The 19,621-nt window shown below is 55.3% G+C and overlaps 1 protein-coding gene and 1 non-coding gene across 2 annotated transcripts; one reads left to right on the top strand and one right to left on the bottom strand.

Moving 5' to 3' along the window:
• LOC138824308 (FERM domain-containing protein 8-like) lies at positions 1 to 19,563 on the bottom strand. The gene is made up of 11 exons (XM_070018112.1): positions 19,442 to 19,563; positions 19,093 to 19,177; positions 16,352 to 16,519; positions 11,697 to 11,798; positions 11,437 to 11,495; positions 11,136 to 11,302; positions 9,944 to 10,168; positions 8,719 to 8,842; positions 7,458 to 7,601; positions 2,365 to 2,569; positions 1 to 1,373 (listed from the first exon to the last, which is right to left on the bottom strand). The coding sequence occupies exons 2-11, from the start codon at positions 19,175 to 19,177 to the stop codon at positions 1,249 to 1,251; spliced, it is 1,404 nt and encodes a 467-aa protein (XP_069874213.1). The 5' UTR covers positions 19,442 to 19,563; the 3' UTR covers positions 1 to 1,248.
• On the top strand, positions 12,874 to 12,994 carry LOC138824380 (small nucleolar RNA SNORA40). The gene has a single exon (XR_011371071.1). It is a non-coding gene; the product is annotated as a small nucleolar RNA SNORA40 (small nucleolar RNA).
• Positions 19,564 to 19,621: the final 58 nt, after the last annotated feature.

Raw genomic sequence — 19,621 nt, 5'->3', positions numbered from 1 at the left:
TTTATCTGAAATGGATTTTATTAATAAGTCACATGATACAAAAGAACATTCAAGGACATTTAGTAAAATACTGCCTTGTCCCAAAGAGCAAACAGAGAAGGTTAAGGCACAGTGGGTGCATAGAAAACCCCCGAAGGGGCTGGAGAGTGGAAACACGTCATTTGTGCACACATACACACATCAACCACACCCCACATGCTGTGGGCCCATCAGATAGGAATGCACCAAGTCAACAATCAGTGGGCCCAAGAAGTCTAGAAGGAGCCAGGAGCGGGGGCTGGCAGCTGAGAGAGGTCCCAGCAACTCCACGTGGGGAGTTAAGAAGCCCAGACTCTTCTAGAGGACACGCCCTGGCCACTTCTTCCCACTCACACTGGGACAAACAGGCCCTGCCACCAGAAGGCAAACCCACCTGACCAGGTACCAAGGCCAGGGGAGGATGAGAGGCCCAGGGCCTGGAAGGCCCTCCTCTCGGACCCAGCAGCTGGGGACAGTCAAGGCTGGGCACCACATCCAAGCCGCCTTGCTCGTGTCCTTGGAGGGAAGGGACGAGCTCCTGTCACCACACAGCTGACCCCAGTGTCACCGAAGGAGTTTCTGTGCCTCTAAGTTAAACAAGTCTGTCCTTGAGTGGCCAGAGGTCACAGAACTCACCAAGCAAAAGCAGATGCACAAACCCAAACCAGACCCAACATGTGGGGCAAGGGTCATTTGGGGGTGCACAGACTGAGGGGAGCCTCTTGGGCAGTAACGGGCTTTTCAGGATCATCCAGTGTGAATGGGGGGGGGTGTCTACTGGTCCCCAAGACAGCCACCTCCCAACATGGGCAGGACACCAAGGTAGACAAAAGGCACTTTGTCTGCTCAGTGTGTCTGGCCTGCAGAACGGCGTGGAGTCCTAGACAATCCGGGGGGACAGTGCTGTTTCCGCATAGCTCAGGCCAGGGGCCAGTCCTCCTGAGAGCAAGGTAGGTGGAATGCCGGCAGAAGGAATGCGAGACATGCTGACCAGAGTCCAGAAGAGCAAAGGCACACAGGACCCCACAGCCCGAGATGTGACCCAGGCCCCTGCCACCGGCGGCAGGGGCGATCACCTCCAGATGGGCATCGTGTTGGTCAGTAGGGGCAGCGGGGACAGGAGGACGGGCTGCAGAGGGGCCCGTGCCCACCGCTCCATGTTCTCAAGTACTCACGGACCATGTGCACAGCCCTGCCTGGGAGGACGGCGGGCCAGGTGCAGAAGTGCAGTCATCCTGAGCTCTGCTCCAGGCTGTCGGAGGGCTGCACCACGGTGTAGCTGCCCTGGCCCAGGGACAGCTGCCGGCTGAAGAAGGACGTGGTGCGCTTCGGCTTCACCCGCTTGATCCCCTTGCCTGCGAGGCAGAGAGAAACACGCTGAGGAGAGGCCCGAGTGGGGCTGCAAGACCCCAGGAGGCGGGGCTCTGGCTCAGGTGGGAGGTCCTTTCAGGGCCTATTTGGACCCAGTGCTCACTTCAGACCTGGTTGCCTTCCCGCCTGTCTCCCACCAGACTCCTACCAGTGTACCATGGGGCTGTAGGGCAGCAGAGGAACTTTAGATATAGCACCAGTGGCTCACGCCTCTAATTGCAGCTACTCAGGAGATAGATCCAGCGGGACACAGGATTCTTTTCTTTTTTGTGCTGGTCCTGAGGCTTAATCTCAGGGAGTCCCTTAGATTTTTTCATTCTAGGTTAGCGTTCTACCACTTGAACCAGAGCTCCCCTTCCACCTTTTTTGGTGGTTAATTGGAGATGAGTCTTTTCTCTTTCCTGCCTAAGTTGGCTTCAAATCCCAGTCCTCAGATCTCAGCCTCCTGAGGAGCTAGGATTGCAGGCATAAGCCACCAGTGCCCAGCAAGGATCACAGAAAACTCTATCTCAAACCAGCAGAAAGCTAGACTGGAGGTGTAGCTCGTGACAGGGTGATGGCCAAGCAAACAGAACCCTGAGTTCAAACCTGAGCACGCACAAAAACCTAAAAGCGGGCTGGGAAGGTGGCTCAGTGGTAGAGTGCTTGCCTTGCATGCATGAGGCCCTGGGTTCGATTCCTCAACACCACATAAACAAAAAGCTGGAAGTGGCACTGTGGTTCAAGTGGCAGTGTCAGCCTACAGTGAAAAAGCCAAACCCTTTGGTAAAATTTAGAGGATTCTAAACTTCTATGTCTACCTACACCTTAAATAAAAAGCATTGCATGGCTCCAGTCTGTCACATTCTGAGAGGTGCTGCAAGGCGCATGCTTGTGGAGGCAGCAGAGAGAGAGGGGGCTGGGAAAGGCCGGCTGGGCTCAGAGGAAGCTGACCCGGTCTGGACCTGCCATGTATACCCATGCATGGTGGCTCACCCTCTTCCACGTAGTCAATGGTGGAGAGATGCTGGATCCGGCTGCACACCACACTGCCCTGCCTCCGTAGCTTGGGGCGCTGGGCGGCCGGCGGGGCAGGGCTGGAGGCCGAGTGGGGGCCACACACACTGTCCTGGGGAGCAGCGGGCTCTGCGGCCTGGCTCAGCTCGATGCAGTACTCGATGAGGCCGCTCATCAGCTCAGCCTGGGGGGCGGGGGGGGGGGGGGAGAGGGGAGGAGGCCACGGGATGAGCCGTGGCTCTGGCCCCGCCTTCTGGTGCCCATGGTTCCCAAGGAAGGAAAGAACATTCTAGTAGTCAGAAGGCACAGCCTGGGAAAGGCTGGGGTGGACAGGGAAGCCGAGCTGTTACAGAGGTAGGGGAGGGAGAGGTGGGGGTGGGGGTCTGAGGAGAGTGACGTCATCAGCGGGGGTGGGGCTCCTGTGCACACATTCCTCTAACATGACACTCCAGCACGGTGGACTCATATTGACTTAACGGGTGAAGTGGCCGGATGTCTGGGGGCACAGCTGGCATGGTGACAAGGGCCGAGAGCATGGAAGGAGTCAGGGAAGCTCTCCAGGGTGGTGTCCTTTGTCAGGAGCAGAGAGGTAGAAATGCCGGGACCGTCAGGCCCGCACACACTCCTGCTCACTGAGCGGCAGAACTGTCATTGCCTGGTGGTGGTGGCTCTATGGACATTGCTCCAGTCCCAGCTCATCCTGTGGCCCGATGCCTAGGCAGCAGCCGGGGGGCGGGGGAAGGGGAGGAGGAGAGAGGGGAGGAGGAGGTGGGCTGGGAATGTATTTGGCCTGAAGGAAATGAGCTAGCGAGGTCTTCTGCCCCCTCCTATTCCATGTCCCTGGCTGGTGACCAGAGGCAGCAAGCGCAGAGTGGGAAAGCCCTCAGAGCCCCCCCCCCCCCCCAGCAGGCCTGAGCACAGCCCGCTGCTTTCCAGGAAGATCAACACACTGCAGCTTCCATTCACAAAACCCATTCACAAAACCCCACTGAGAAGCCGGCGGTGAGACATTCACAAAACTGCAGGATTGCTAGCTAGGATTGCCAGAGGAATTTTCTCAACCCGACCAAGGACAGATCTACACTTCTGCCCCAGCTTTCCTAGGGGCGCGGGCAGATTGGGAGCATCTGCTCAGCCCCTCCTCCTCAACATGTCCTGCCACAGGACAGAGCAACGCCTTCTCCCTCCTTCCCTCCCTTTTGGTGTGTGAGGTAGTAAGGATGGAACTTAAAGCACTCTACCACTCGAGTGATGCTCTCCAGTCCCTTGTTTTTTTATTGTGAGATGGAGTTTCCCTAACTTTTGCCCAGCTAGTCTCAAACCACAATCCTTCTGATGTCTGCTTCCAAAATACTGGAATTACAGGCCTTTTAATTATTATTTTTTGTGTGGGGGGAGGGCACTAGGCTTGCATTCATGACCTGGGTTCTTTTTTTTTTTGTCAGTCGTGGGGCCTGAACTCTGGGCCTGGGCGCCATCCCTCAGCTCTTCAGCTCAAGGATAGCGCTTTACCACTTGAGCCACCCCTCCCATCTTTTTCTGCTTATGTGGTGCTGAGGAATTGAACCCAGGGCCTAATGCATGCATGCTAGGCAAGCACTCTACCACTAAGACACTTTCCCAGCCCGACCTGGGTTCTTTTTTTTTTTTTTTTTTTTTTTTTTGGGGGGGGGGTCCAGTCGTGGGGCCTGAACTCTGGGCCTGGGCACTGTCCCTCAGCTCTAGCACTCTACCACTTGAGCCACAGCATTACTTCCAGTTTTTTTCTTTTTGCTTATGTGGTGCTGAGGAATCGAACCCAGGGCCTCAGGCATGCAAGGCAAGCGCTCTACCACTGACGCTCTACCACTGAGCCAACTTCCCAACCCCTTGACCGGATTCTTTTTTTTTTTTTGCTGGTGTGGGGCCTGAACTCTGGGCCTGGGCACTGTCCCTCAGCTCTTCAGCTTAAGGTTAGTGCTCTAGCACTTGAGCCACAGCGCCACTTCCAGCTTTTTCTGCTTATGTGGTGCTGAGGAATCGAACCCAGGGCCTCATGCATGCAAGGCAAGTGCTCTACCACTGAGCCACCTTCCCAGCCCTCGATTGGGTTCTTAATGGTAGGGATCTACCACCTGAAGCCACAGTGCCACTTGACCACCATCTCTAATTAACCATCTAAAAACTGGAAGGGGAGCTGTGGGTCAAAGTGGTGGAGCACAAGCCTTGAGCAAAAGAAGCTTAGGGAGAGTGCCCAGACCCTGAGTTCAAGCCCCAAGACTGGCAAAAAAACCAAAACAAACAAACTTGGAGGCTGGGTGCTAGCTCACACCTAGCTACTCAGGAGGCTGAGCTCTGAGGATCTCGGTTCAAAGCCAGCCAGGGTAGTAAAGTCCATGAGACTCTTATCTCCAATTAACCACTAGAAAACCAGGAGTAGAGTTGTGGCTCAAAGTAGCCACAGTGCCACTTGACCACCATCTCTAATTAACCATCTAAAAACTGGAAGGGGAGCTGTGGGTCAAAGTGGTGGAGCACAAGCCTTGAGCAAAAAGAGCTCAGGGATAGTGCCCAGGCCCTGAATTCAAGCCCTATAACTTGGAGCTGGGTACCAGTGGCTCACACCTATCATCCTAAGGGCTGGGTATATGGCTTAGTGGTAGAGTGCTTGCCTAGAATGCATCAAGCTCTGGGTTCAGTTCCTCAGTACCACATATATGGAAAAACCTGGAAGTGGTGCTATGGCTCAAGTGGTAGAGTTCTAGCCTAGAGCAAAAAAAGCTCAGGGACAGTGCCCAGGACCTGAGTTCAAGCTCCAGGACTGGCACAAAAACAAAAAACAAACAACAAAAATAAACCAAAACTATAATCCTAGCTACTGAGGAGCAGAAGATCAAAGTCTGAAGCTGACCCAGGCCAGTAAAAATGTTAAGACTCCATGCCCCAGTAACCAGCAAAAACTTGGGACTGTGGTGTGGCTCAGTGGGAAAGCACCAGCTGTGAGCAAGCAAACCAAACCAGAGCTCAAGGCCCTGATTTCAAACCCCAGGACTGACCTCCACCAAAAAAAAAAAGAAAAGAAAAGAAAAGAAATCCAGTTTAAAAAATGGACAGGTAAATGATTTGAACCCAAGCTGCACAAAGAGATCAGAGGATAGCAATTAATAAGCACATGAAAAAATAATTCACATCATTACTCATTACGAAAATATAAATTAAAATTGCAGTAACATTCTACCATACATTACTAAAATGTCAAACAACACTAACATGACTGAGGGATGCCGCCAACATGCCGGCCACTGTGGAGCAGCCCCAAGAGCGCGCCAGTGCTCCTACAACCAGCTATCTGTGCTGTGTAGCCGCTGTTGTATCAGTGCTTGTTTCTGCTCTACCACCTGAGCCATGCTGCAGCCCTGTTTTTTTGCCTAATTTTAGAGATAAGAGTCTTATGGATCCTATTTTCTGTTCAGGCTAGCTTCCAATCATAATCCTCTGGATAGCAGTATCTTGTTTTTTTTTTTTTTCTTGTCGGTTGTGGGGCTTGAACTCTGGGCCTGAGCACTGTCCCTCAGCTCTTCAGCTCAAGGATAGCACTCTACCACTTGAGCTACAGCACGACTTCCAGTCTTCTAGTAGTTTACTGGAGATAAGAGTTTCACGGACTTTCTTGCCCAGTCTGGCTTTGAACTGTGATTCTCAGATCTCAGCCTCCTGAGTAGCTAGGATTACAGGCATGAGCCACTGGCGCCCGGCTAGTATCTAGTTTTTGTTTTTGTTGGTCAGGGGCCTTGAACTCTGGGCCCAGCCACTATCCCTCAGCTCTTCAGCTCAAGGCAAGTGCTCTACCACTTGAGCCACAGCGCCACTTCCTGTTTTTTCTGTTTATGTGGTGCTGAGGAATTGGACCCAGGGCCTCATGCATGCGAGGCAAGCGCTCTACCACTGAGCCACCTTCCCAGCCCCAGCAGTGTTTTGAATAGCCAGAATTACAGCCGTGAGCCAGGTGCTCACGCCTGTTTTTATGTGAGGCCAAAGATTTATGTGCCCAAAACAGCTTTACTGGTAAACATCAAAACAACCCAAATACTCTTCAGTGGGTGAAGAAGTCAGGGCTGCAAGGCCCTGGTTCTATTCCCAGCTCTTTCCTGCAGGTGAATGGCTGTACTATTTTTGTGTATGGACATAAAAAGGGAAGGAACTGGGGCTGAGTATGGCCTAGAAGTGGACCATAGGGTTAGCATTGGTTGAGGCCCTGGATTTGGTTCCCAAAACCGAGAAACAAGAAAAATGGGAACGAATAGATTTACCATAAGATATAGATGAATCTCAAAAAGCATGTTGTTTACTGAAAAGCCAGTTTCGAAGGATGCATACATTGTGCACACTCAAAGGTTGAACATGTGTGTGTGTGTATGTGTGTTGGTGTGTTGGTACTGGGTCTTGACTCAGGGCATCAGTGCTGTCCCTTAGCTTTTTCACTCAAGATTGGCGCTGTACTACTTGAAACATAGCTCCACTTCCAGCTGGATAATTAGAGGGAATGGTCTCATACACTTTTCCTGCCTGGGTTGGCTTCCAACTTGGATCCTCAGATCTCAGCTTCCTGAATAGCTAGGATTACAGATGTGAACTATCACTGGCTTGGCTTACAATTTGTGTGTCTAGTTACCAAGTAGTGAACATCTGTGTTATTTCCAAATTTTTGAACGACCACAGAAGGAATGAGGGGTATTTTGTGCCAGTACAACTCAAGCCTGGTGCTCGACCACTTGAGCCTCAGCAATGTGGTTTTGGAGATAGGCCTGTCTGGAACTAGTCTTTGTGCAGGGAGAAGAAAGGGTGAGGACTTGCTGTAGGGATGGCTTGGATATGACTATAGCAGAAGGGAAGGGCATGGGGAAGGGTGGAATGAATGGATCCAAACACAGACCCTGAGGGCTTCTACCCTTCTCTACCTGCCCCGCATCTGAGAAGACAGTGCCACTGCCCACGCAGCCCTGGGCAGCACACTGCCCTCCTAGACAGTCTGGAGCCTGCCAGGGCGCTGGGCCAGAGCCGCCCTCTCCAGGAACAGGTGACACGGCCATTACCTGCTTGGAGTAGATCCTGAGCAGCTTGTTGACAGGCATGCCCTCACTGTCGCCATCGAACTCCAGCCACAGGATGGGCTCTTCCTCCTCAGGGGAAGTGTGGTCCCACGACAGCTCCTGGAAGCGCAGGCCCAGCAGGACATGCTGGCCAGCAGAGGACAGAGCAAGGCGTGGGCCCCTGGCCAGGGCTGTTCCCTGTCCAATTAGGGCTCAACTAGGATGGGACCATCTGGGTCTTTGCCTCTCTAGACTGAATCTAAATTCCTTCATATATATATATATATATATATATATATATATATATATATATATATATATATATATATATATTTTTTTTTTTTTTTTTTTTTTTTTTTTGCTGGTCATGGGGCCTGAACTCTGGGCCTGGGCGCTGTCCCTGAGCTTTTCAGCTCAAGGCTCACACTCTATCAGTTGAGCCACAGCACCACTTCTGGCTTTTTCTGCTTATGTGGTGCTGAGGAATCGAACCAGGGTCTCCTACATGCAAGACAAGCACTCTACCACTGAGCCACCTTCCCAGCCCCTGTCCCTGAGCTTTTTGTACTCAAGGCTAGTGTTCTACCACTTTGAGCCACAGCTCCACTCCCAGTTTTTTGGTAATTAATTGGAGATAAGAGTCTTGGGGCTGGGAAGGTGGCTCAGTGGTAGAGTGCTTGCCTTGCACGCGTGAGGCCCTGGGTTCGATTCCTCAGCACCACATAAGCAGAAAAAGCCGGAAGTGGCGCTGTGGCTCAATTGGTAGAGCGCTAGCCTTGAGCTGAAGAACAGAGCCCAGGCCAAGTTCAGGCCCCACGACCAACCAAAAAAAAAAAAAAAAAGTCTCATGGACTTTCCTGCCTGGGCTGACTAGAACTGTGACCCTCAGATCTCAGCCTCCTGATTAGACAGGATTACAGGCGTGAGCCACCAGCTTCCAGCTCTTCCTTCATGTATTGTTAAGGAGAGGCGCCCAGCTCCTTTAGACCCTCCGGGGAGGCTCCCAGCCATGCAAAGCAGCCGGGTACTGCCAGACTCCCTCCACTCAGCAGCGGGGTTCCCAAGTGCAGCCTCCACACCTTGCCCAACACCAGTCTACCCACCAGCCAGGCAGCAAAGACGACACAGAGCAGACCGCAGGAAGTCCTCAGGGTGTACAGCGGGACCCCAGGGGCACTCAGAGACAGTCTACTTGTCTGCCCTCCCTCCCCGCCCTGCCAAGGGCGCCTCAGGCCCCGCCCTGGCGGCGGAGCTGCAGTGGTACCTTCTCCCTGCTGTCGATGACGTGCACCCCCTCCAGGCTGATGGCCACCGTCACTGGCTTGCGTCCACCCCGGTGCAGAAAGCCCTGGGCCGGCTTGTCGATCTCACCGTGGAAGAAGGCACACCTGGGGAGGGGACTAGGGTGAGCCACCCCTCCGGCACGTGGCACGGTCAGGGGGCCTGCTCTGGGGCCCCCAGAAATTGAAGCTGTTTGGACAACTGAAGGTTGGACAGAAACCTGCTCCAGGGAAGGGAAAGTCTGAGGAGGAAGCAGCAGCTCTGCAGGTCAGTGCCATGTGACTCGTGGCGTATGACGGGAACAGGATGGCACAGAGCAGGGCAGGCCCTGCAGGCAGAGGGGAAGAGCAGGGACCAGGCAGGGGGGCAAAGCAAGTGGCATTCGGGGCTGGCAAGGAGCCTGGGCCTTGGGCAGGTGAGGCTGCTGGAGGTGGCCAGGCCACGGAGCCCTGCCGCCTTCTTCTAGATGTGATGGTTGGGTGCCATGTGACTCAGTCACTGCCTTCTTTTCTGCTGGCCATATCCTCTCCTTTCCTGTGGCACTTCCTCCACCGTTCCCTACATTTTTTTTTTTTTTTGGGTCCCGTCGTGGGTCTGAACTCTGGGTCTGGGCGCTGTCCCTCAGCTCTTCAGCTCAAGGCCAGCGCTCTACCACTTGAGCCATAGAGCCACTTCCGGTCATCTGGTGGTTAATTGAAGATCAGAGTCTCACAGAGTTTCCTGTCTAGGCTGGCTTCGAACTATGATCGTCAGATCTCAGTCTCCTGAGTATCTAGGATTACAGGCGTGAGCCACTGGAAATCAGCTTGAAAGCAACTTTCTCTGGCAGGGCACAGACTAGACTCTTCTCCCTCCTTATACTGTGCACTACCTAGCGGCTCCTCAGAGAGGCTCAGAACCTGACCAGGCAGCTTCACTGGTTTCTGGCCTGAACCATCCTCTGCATTACTCGCACCTCCCTCGGCAATCCTGCTGCATGGGTGTCCCCGGGGCCCTCCCACCAATGCCAGCTTCACAAGGCAGGCTCAGGGGCCCCAAGTGTGCATGGACTGGCACTCAGCCAGCACATGAGAGCCGGCTGAAGGGACTGTCAGCTGCTGTGGTGACCAGGTGGCAGTGGAGGTGTGCAGGCTGAGAGGGAAGACTGGGAGGAGCTCAGGCCAGGGCTGGCAGCCCGCTGGGGCAGTGGCGCAGGACTGTGCGCTCACCCGTAGAAGGGCAGCTCGTGGCACTTGAGGAGGTAGGCGCGGTAGTGGGAGCCCAGCGAGGCGGCGTGCTCACTGTGGCTGCCGTCCGCTTCCTTCAGCTGGCGGTAGGCGTTCAGCAGGCCTTGCTCGCCCGTCCCGGCCTTGGCCTCCCGGCCCCGGAGGACAGCGAAGAGGCCTCGGCCCCGCTTGCAGAGGTGAGACGGGAGGAAGGAGTCCAATTTCTCCCTGAGGGGAAGCAAGGAGGTGCTGGGGGCCTGGGCAGAGGGTGCAGGTAGGTGCTCCTGCTGTGGGTGCCACACAAGCAGGGGAGGGAAAAGCCCCACAGGTGGCCTGGCACAGGAATGTCCACTACATCCGAAGGCACCAGGGCCCTCCAGTGGCCACAAGGGGCAAGGCAGTGGCACCTGCCCAGGATACTCCCACAGGGATCCCACGGTCTCCACTCTGGCTGTGGGGTTTAGGGGCCAGTGCCAAGGGAGGACCTGAACATTAAGAGGATGTGGGTCCCCAGGAGAAGGAGACAAGCAGGCTCTGTCACAACCAACTGTGTGACCCACCTTTCCTGCTCTGTGCCCACTTTGTCTGCCTGGACTCACTGTGAAATGCCACTTTCTTCGAACTGGCAGAAGTGACAGACACAGGGGCTGCCAGGCCCAGGACAGAAGACAAACCAGCCTGTGCACCCCGGTGTCCACCCACCGTGGAGAGGCTTCTGGCCCCATCTGACATCAGGGCTAGAAAGTGCCCAGGAGAGGCCTAAAAGGCCAGGAGGCCAGAACAGCTGGGTTTTGAGCTACAAGAACAGCCTAGTTCAAGTGGCCTGACACTGTAGTACCGGTGAGAGACACCACACTCAGCCAGCCTTTTACTGGGCACTGGAAAATCCTGACTTTGAGTTCAAAGAACAAGGCCAGCTCCCTCCGGACCCTGGCTAGAGGCTGGACCCAGGCTCTGCACCTGTGGGCGCCATGGGACCCCTCTGGCTGCGATGCATCTCAGATCTCACTTCACCCTCACTCATCTCCGGCTCCCGCTGCCCAGCGCACAAGAGGGAAAGGAGGCTGTGAGAGCTGGAGCAACTCACCCAGCGCCGCATGGTGACTCCAGGACTGCGCCCACCTCCCGCAACCTAGGACCCTTGGTAAGCAGGATGGGCAGGGGCAACCTTCCCCACCGGATGTCCCGCCCTCACCTCAGGGCACAGGCCGTGGGCTGGCCAGGCTGGTAGGGCCCAAGCTGCACCCGGCACACCAGGGCCCCGAGTGCTTCGCAGTCCTCGACGTCACACGGGTACCGGGCGGTCAGCACATTGCCCTTGGCCTCCTCGTAGAGCAGCCGCAGGACCTCCTCGTCCTGCATCTGTCGGCCGGTATGCAAGGAAGGAACGCTCAGCTGGGTGAGGGCCAGGCCTGATGAGGGGTCTCGGGGAAGGGGAGATGGGGCAGAGGGCACACAGGACATGGGTAGCAGCACCCCTGCACTCGCGGCCTCACCTGGAGCTCCCGCCGCTTCGGGAAGAACACGTTCCTCCGGAACTGCAGGGATGGCTCATCTGGGGGAGAGGCTGCGATCACGCCGCGCGCCCGGGCACGGCCCGCACCCCGCTCCCCAGCTCGCCTGCCGGGACTGGAAAGACCCCAGGCAGGGGCGCAGGGCCCATCTCTGCAGCTGCCCCTCCCGGCCCACCCTTCTCTCCTCCCCCTGAGGCAGGAGGGGACACACAGCCCCGCTTGGGGCCTGCGGCCGCACGCACCTGTGGCCACGTCGTCGTCTGGGGCGTCGGTGAATCGCAGCAGCAGCTCCGGCCACTGGCGGCCCAGCTTGTACGGCTGATGCCTGGGCTTCAGCTGCACCTCTGTGGGCAGAAAGGAAGTATCATGCAACCTTTAACGGGCTGCCACCCTGCCCACCCCCGCAAGCTACAGTGTCGTGGCCAGTAGCAGCGGAGTAGAATGGAGTGTCCTCAGCGACTAGCGGCTCACACGCGTGCTCCTGGCCACACTCCACCCTCCACCTCTCCACAGAGAAAACGACGCTCAGAGCAAGTAGGCTGCTGCCCCGAGCAGGTGGATGGGCCTGCTCACTACAGCTTGTTCCCCAGGGCCAGCTGGATCTGAGAGGGGAACGGCCCAAGGGGGCCGAGGGAAAGTAGCCAAAAGACCCAGCACTGGCCGCCTCCAGTCGCCATCTGCTGGTGACTAGGGCCTGAAGGCTCAGGGGAATGCTGTAGCTCGCCGGGGCAGAGCCTGGGCTTCCCATGTCCATCTCCAGTGACCCTCTCACTCCACAAACACCACCACCTCACTACCCTCTCTCCATCCCATCCTGCTCCGCTCACACTGTCTCAAGTGGCACAAGTAATCTCAGGGAGTCTATACCTCAGGACCTTTGCCCATGCTGTTCCTCCTGCCTTGGTCACAGATCTTCACATGGCTAGCTGGCTTAAATCTCAGTTCAGGTGGGGCTGGGAAGGTGGCTCAGTGGTAGAGCTCTTGCCTTGCATGCCTGAGGCCCTGGGTTCAATTCCTCAGCACCACAAAAAGCAAACTGAAAAAAGCCGGAAGTGGCTCTGTGGCTCAAGAGTGGTAGAGCGCTAGCCTTGAGCTGAAGAGCTGAGGGACAGCACCTAGGCCCAGAGTTCAGGCCCCATGACCGGACCCAAAAAAGAAAAAAAAAAAATCTCAGTTCAGGGTCATTCACCCTGGCCCTGTTACTAAAGCAGTCCCTCCACAGGATTTTCTGTTTTTCTTTTTCTTTTGCCAGTCCTGGGGCTTGAACTCAGGGCCTGATCTTCTTTTGTTCAAGGCTAGCATTCTACCATTTGAGCCACAGTGCCACTTCCAGCTTTTTCTGTTTTAGGTGGTACTGAGGAATTGAACCCAGAGCTTCATGCATACTAGGCAAACACTCTACCACTAAGCCACATTCCCAGCCCTCCCTCCTGAGGATTTTCTATCATACCTTACAGATGGGTGCAAGCAGTAAACCCTCTTTTGCAACCCAGAACTCATTGCTGAATATGAGACTCTGGTAAATGTAAGAAGGAATATGATTCCTACAACAGTTGGCAATGTGGGGCTTGTTAACTCACACAGGTTGACTCTGGGAATAAAGGTGATATAAAAGCTAAAAAATAATCATTTTCTATCCCATAATTGCATTTTTTTTTTTTTTTGGTTGTGGGGCCTGAACTCTGGGCCTGGGCACCGTCCCTCGGCTCTTCAGCTCAAGGCTAGTGCTCTATCACTTGAGCCACAGCACCATTTCCTGTTTTCTGGTGGTTAATTGGAGACAGTCTATCGGACTTTCCTGCCCAGGCTGGCTTTGAACCGCGATCCTCAGATCTCAGCCTCCTGTGTAGCTAGGATTACAGGCGTGAGCCACCAACGCTTGGCTGTAATTGCTTCCTTTTGGGGCTTTCCTCTACCTGACATTCTTTCTCACCATGTGGCAGGAGCTAGCGGTGTCTCCTCTGGGCCGAGTGGCACACACAAGGCCAAACACTGCATAAAGGGCAGCTCCTGCTGATGGCACCTCATCCTGAGACATGGCCCCGCCACTGATCAGCACATGGTGGAGTGCTCCACACACGGCCCTCGAGCTCAGGCTGTCATGCCGGAAGAACACAGCAACAGGGGCTCCCGCAGCAGCTCTGACCTATGAGGGGACCGTACCCACTGCGGCGCTGCCCTGCAGAGGCGGTGGCAGTTTCCAAGCTCACCCAGAAAGGCACTGAGGTGTGTGCTGAGGATGCCTGCCATGCCTGCCAACAGGCTTCTGCCCTGGATCTCCTCCCCTGCCCTTCGCCTCCCTACTGATGACCAACTGCCTTGTCCTACCAGCCTGACGCTAAAGGTCCTCATCTCTGTTCTCTGGACCTTGCTTTAGGATCCCTTGACCTCAGACAGCAGCCACGGCCTCTGCATGGACCTCCTGGCCTCCAGTCTCTGCCCTGCAGGCCTGGCATCTACAGTCCTTTCTTTTTTTTTCTTTTTTTGGTCGGTCATGGGGCTTGAACTCTGGGCCTGAGTGCTGTCCCTCAGCTCTTCAACTAGCGCTCTACCACTTGAGCTACAACGCCACTACCGGTTTTCTGGTGGTTTATTGGAGATAAGAAGCTCACAGGCTTTCGTGCCCAGGGTGGCCTTGAACTGTGATCCTCAGATCTCAGCCTCCTGAGTAGCTAGAATTACAGGTGTAAGCCACCGGCGCCCGGCTTCTGCAGGCCTTTCTTAAAGCCCCATCATTTCTGATCCAGATCTCCTAGGGGTGCCGTGGCGTTCGTCTCTCACCTAGATCCCAGGCCCCACCCTTTGGCCAGCCAGCCAGCCTTCCTCTCCTCCAGAAAGGGCTTCCCTGTCATCCTGACAACTTGGCCCCCTCCTCGGACTTCGGAGGGCATGAAGATCATTCGCAGTGAGAACCCGAGGCCGCAGAGGGACAGGGACTGTGGGAGGCCACACGCTCTGCTTCCCGCGAGCACTCTGGGCTGGAAAGTACAGAGCTGGAGTGCTGGGGGAGGGGCCGTCACCTCCTTGCTGCTGCAGTCACAGCCTGAGCGGGGAAAGGCCGGCCTGGGAACAGGGACAGCCTGTCTCTTGCCTTGACTCTCAGACCCAGCAGCTCACGGGACTAAGCTGACTCCACCATCCTTGACTTCCAGATAGGACTCTGCCACTTGTCACCTGACAAGGACAGTGCCTGGAGCCCCTGTTCCATGGAGAAGGCCAAATACTACCCAAATGTGGGGCACAAAGGGCCAGTTGTGCTGACTGCCTCATCCCTGCCTTGTGGACACCCACGGCGGGGGACCTCTGCCTCTGCTTCACCCTGTCTGCAGGGGGCGGGGGAGGAGACAAGGGGAGCTGGGGCCCCAAGGAAAGCTGGCGTGGACTTGCAACCTCCCACGCCAGCCTGGAACAACATGGTGTTAACCAGGAGGCTTGGGCCTAGCCTCCTCTGGGATGGGCTCAGCCACACAAGCAGCCCATTCAGTTGTCAGCTGTGGGGGACAGGAATGTGGGAAGGGAGTGGAAGAAGCGGAGGGGAGAGGAGGCTCCTGCTGGCCCTGGGAGCCTCCCAAGGACAGGGCAAGGGCCACCCACTAGACCCCACCGCCCCTGGCTTTCTAAAGACACAGCTGGTCACACCCACAGGCCTGAGTAGCAGCACAAAGGAAGAACTGGGGGCCAGAGATAGGGGGCCAGGGAAGCTGGATGAGCAGGAAAAGGGTGGGTGAGAGCCTGGGGTGGCAGCTGCACCGGAAGCTGGGTGAGGTGGGGAGGAGGGGGGGTGGAGGATGCTGGGAGCTCCCCTCTTCTACCCAGAGGACAGAGCCTCCAGCGTAGACGTCCAGTCCCTCCTGGACTCAGGAGAAGGGGGAGTCACTAGGGACTGGAGCCCTAACTCTGCCATCCTGTTAACCCTTTTTTTTTTTTGGGGGGGGGGTCTGGTCGTGGGGCCTGGCACTGTCCCTCAGCTCTTCAGCTCAAGGCTAGCGCTCTACCACTTGAGCCACAGAGCCACTTCCGGCTTTTTTCTTTTTGTTTATGTGGCGCTGAGGAATCAAACCCAGGGCCTCAGGCATGCAAGGCAAGCGCTCTACCACTGGGCCACCTTCCCACCCTCTTTTCTTTTGGTTAGTTGTGGGGCTTGAACTCTGGGCCTGGGTGCTCTACCACTTGAGCCACAGCCCCACTTCTGATTTTCTGGTGGTTTACTGGAGGTAAGAGTCTCACGGAGTTTCCTGCCCGGGCTGGCTTTGAACCATGATCCTCAGATCTCAGCCTCCTGAGTAGCTAGGAGTACAGGCGTGAGCCATGGGTGCCCAGGGCTGTTCACCCTCTTAATGCCTCTGGTCACCTGTCCTTGTCCCCATTCCTCCATAACAAAGGGAATATTGGTGCTCAGAAAACATGCCTGGGCCCAGGGCCAAGTTACTTCTCCAGATGACAACATAGGCATTTCTTTCTTTGCTTCCTTTCCTGCCTGCGGCAGTTTACGGACCTCATTCACCCCAGTAGCCCTGCCTGACGTCTGATGAGCCACCATCTTATTCCCACCTCAGCCCGATGGCTGTTATGATGGTTCTAGCTTGGTGCTAACATGGGTTGGTCTCAGGGCTGCAGTCTTCAGGGGACACAGTGAAGTTATGCTCATCAAGCGTGGCCCGGGCGGTGTGGTGAGCCCTCTTGCCCCTGCGTCTCCTGATGGATGCCCCAGGCCCAAGCATCACTGAGGTGATGGGCAGGCTGGGTCTTCAGCCACAGGAGCCAGATTGCCTCAGGACTCTAGGACACACATGCCACTTCCCGCCAGAGGTTCCGAAGCTGCCCTTCCCTTTGGCCTGGTTGGTCAGCACCCTTCTAATACCTCCCTCAAGCTGGGCCTCTCACTGCCACGGCTTACCCAGCAGAGGGGAGACGAGCCAGAGTGCGAAGGCCTCCAGGGCGCTGTCTGGGAGCTGCAGGACCTCTCGGACTGCGCGATGCAGCTCGTGGGCACTGAGCGCAGGAAGGTTCTCCACCGCCAGGGGCACCACTGTGTCGTCAGCTAGATACACCAGCACATCAGCAGCTACAAGGGAGGGCGGGCAGCTCAGCCGGGGCCGCTGGCAGGCACAGCCAGGCTGAGCAGCCATCCACCACCCCTGTCTGTCTAGCCCTGGAGGAATCGCAGGCTACACTGAGGAAAAACTGACATCCCCAAAGACCCTGTTAGGAATGCTATTAGACACAGAAATGAGGGACAAAGAATGAACCAATGCAGCAGTGGTACTCACTAGACATTATGTTGGAAATGAACTGTACAACTTGTGGTTGGGGGTGGGAAGGAAAAACTGGGAGAGCAAGAGAAGAGGTGACACTGTTCAAAAAGAAATATACTGACTTCTGCAACTGTCATCCCTCTGTATATTACCTTTATGATAACAGTTAAAAAAAAAAGTACGCGTGGGCTGGGAAAGTGGCTTAGTAGTAGAGTGTTTGTCTAGCATGCATGAACCCTGGATTCAATTCCTCAGTACCACATACACAGAAAAGGCCAGATGTGGCACTGTGGTTCAAATGGTAGAGTGCTAGCCTTGAGCACAGAGGCTCAGGGACAGTGCCCAGGCCCTCAGTTCAAGCCCCAGGACTGGCAAAAAAAAAAAAAAAAGTAGCTGTGACTGGGGGCTGATGTCTATAATCCTAACTAATCAGGGGGGCTGAGATCTGAGGATTGAGATTTGAACCTAGTCTAAGCAAGAAAGTCTGTGAGACTCTTATCTCCAGTTAACTAGCCAAAAAAAGACAGAAGTGGAGCTGTGACAAAAGTGGTAGACCAGTAGCCTTGAGCTCAGGGAAAGCTGCATGCTGATGCTCATGCCTGTCATCCTAGCTACTCAGGAAGCTGAGATCTGAGGATCATGGGTCAAAGCCAGCCCAGGAAAGAAAGGCCATGAGATGGAGCAGTGGCTCAAAGTGGTAGAAAGAAAAACAGCTCAAGTACAGTGCCCAGGCCCTAAGTTCTCCCATGACCAGCACAAGGGGGAAAAAAGTAGCTGTGGATTCAGTGAGGCCTATGAAAGGGCAGGGCACAGTATATAGTTAACATAACTAAATGTGGGTTTTAGACTCCTAGTCTTTTCTGCTCCAACAGCTACTTAGATGAAAGCATCATCTCTAAGAGACAGGTTCAGGGACTGGGAATATGGCTTAGTGGTAGAGCGCTTGACTTGAGGGTTTGACTCCTCAGTACCACGTAAACAGAAAAAGCCAGAAATGGCACTGTGGATCAAGTGGTAGAGTGCTAGCCTTGAGCAAAAGAAGCTCAGGAGCTGGGCGCTGGTGGCTCATGCCTGTAATCCTACCTACTCAGGAGGCTGAGATCTGAGGATCACAGTTCAAAGCCTGCCTGGCCAAGGAAAGTCCGTGAGACTCTTATCTCCAATAAACCACTAGAAAACCGAAAGTGGCGCTGTGGCTCAAGTGGTAGAGCGCTTGCCTTGAGCTGAAGAGCTGAGGGACAGCGCCCAAGCCCAGAGTTCAAACCCCACTACTGACCAAAAAAAAAAGAAGCTCAGGGACAGAGCCCAGTTCCTGAGTTCAAGCCCTAGGACTGGCAAAAAAAAAAAAAAAAAAAGAGAGGGGGATAGAGGGGGAAGAGAGGGGGAGAAAGGGAGAAGAGAAAGGGAGGGAGAGGGAGGGGGAGGCAGGGAGGGAGAAGGAAAGGGAGAGGGAGGGGGAGGGAGGGAGAGGGAGACAGGTTCAGACTAACTTTACAGACAGGGAAAACAAGCACTAAAGGCTCAAGTTCATAATCACCGCAGGGCTCAGCTGCCTGTGAGTTAACCTCTCTAGGACCCAATTGCCTTCCAATAAAATGAAGGTAATGAGGATCCCAGGTGCCAAGGGGTTGTTTGGGAGAATGAAATGGAACAAAGAAAGTGAAGATGTCATTTTTCATTCATGTGCTCTCATTTAACTTCACAGCTGAGACATGTCCATCCAAGAACATGCACTTCACCAGGCACTGGTGCCCATTATGCCTATAAACCTAGCTACTGGAGGCTGAGATCTGAGGATCTGAAATTCCAAGCCAGCCCAGGTAGAAAAGTTTGTGAGACTCTTATCTCCAATTAACCACCAAAAAGCTGGAAATACCACCCTTGAACAAAAAGCCAAAGCCAGAGCACAGGGCCCTGAGTTCAAAGCCAAGTACAAGCCCCCCTCCCCGAAACAAATAATACCGACTTGGTCACTAAGCTAGTGATAGAGCCCAGGTCCTCTTCCTAAGCTTGTCCTGCATGGAACACACATTCTTTCTTTTCCTTTGTTTGGGGTACTGAATTTTGAATTCGGACCTCACACTTGCTCAGTTTATATATTCTTACCACTTGAGCCATGCCTCTAGCCCTGCTTTTTGCTGTTTTATTTTTGGTAGACGCAGTCTAGGGTACTTTTTTTTGATCGAGGGTTGGCCTAGCACTACAAACCTCCAGATGTCAGTTTCCTGAGGAGCTAGGATGACAGGTGGGAGCCACCCGTGTCCAGATTACCTTATTCTTAGTCATGTTATATTTAATGAAAAAGAAGACAAGTCTGAGGCACATCCGCAGGGCTGGGAGTCTCGGGAGAGTGAGAGGAGACACAAAGGAGGGCAGGACCCACCTCGAGCTCCCACGGAGGACACACTGCTTCGGTGGGACCGCTCGGCGGAGCCGGGCTGCCCGGCATTACCTTCTGCCCCCTCCATCTGTACAGGGAGAGAAAAACAGCAGTTACTGGGGGTCCTGGGGTGAGGACGGGGGTCGGGGGTCGGGTATCCTCAAGCTTTCATCCAAGGAGGAAAAGGGTCCCGCGGCTGACACCCGGTCGGGAGAAGCCACGCGCCCCACTTCCGGCCGGGTCGGGCCTGGCGCGGGGGTCACAGGGCGGGGGGGGGGGTCCGAGGCTGCCGGCCGGGGTGGCCGGGCGGGGCACCGCGCCCCTGTCCGGCAGGGAGGGATGGCGTCCTCACCTCGCAGGGTCGCAGAGCCCGTCGCCTCGGGCCGGGACCCCGCCGGGACTGCTGCCGCCCCCAGCTCGCGCCCGCCGCTGCCCAGACTCCCGCGGACTCCCAGTCCCCGCCGGGGCTCCGCCGCCGAAGTCTCCGCAGGAGGAAGCCGGGCACGCTAGGCCCCGCCTCCCCCAGCGCGGG

This window comes from Dipodomys merriami, unplaced genomic scaffold, assembly GCF_024711535.1.
Source record: "Dipodomys merriami isolate MVZ:Mamm:240054 unplaced genomic scaffold, mDipMer1.0.p SCAF_128, whole genome shotgun sequence".
Lineage (NCBI taxonomy): Eukaryota > Metazoa > Chordata > Mammalia > Rodentia > Heteromyidae > Dipodomys > Dipodomys merriami.
This window is presented reverse-complemented; position numbering and strand designations above follow the sequence as displayed.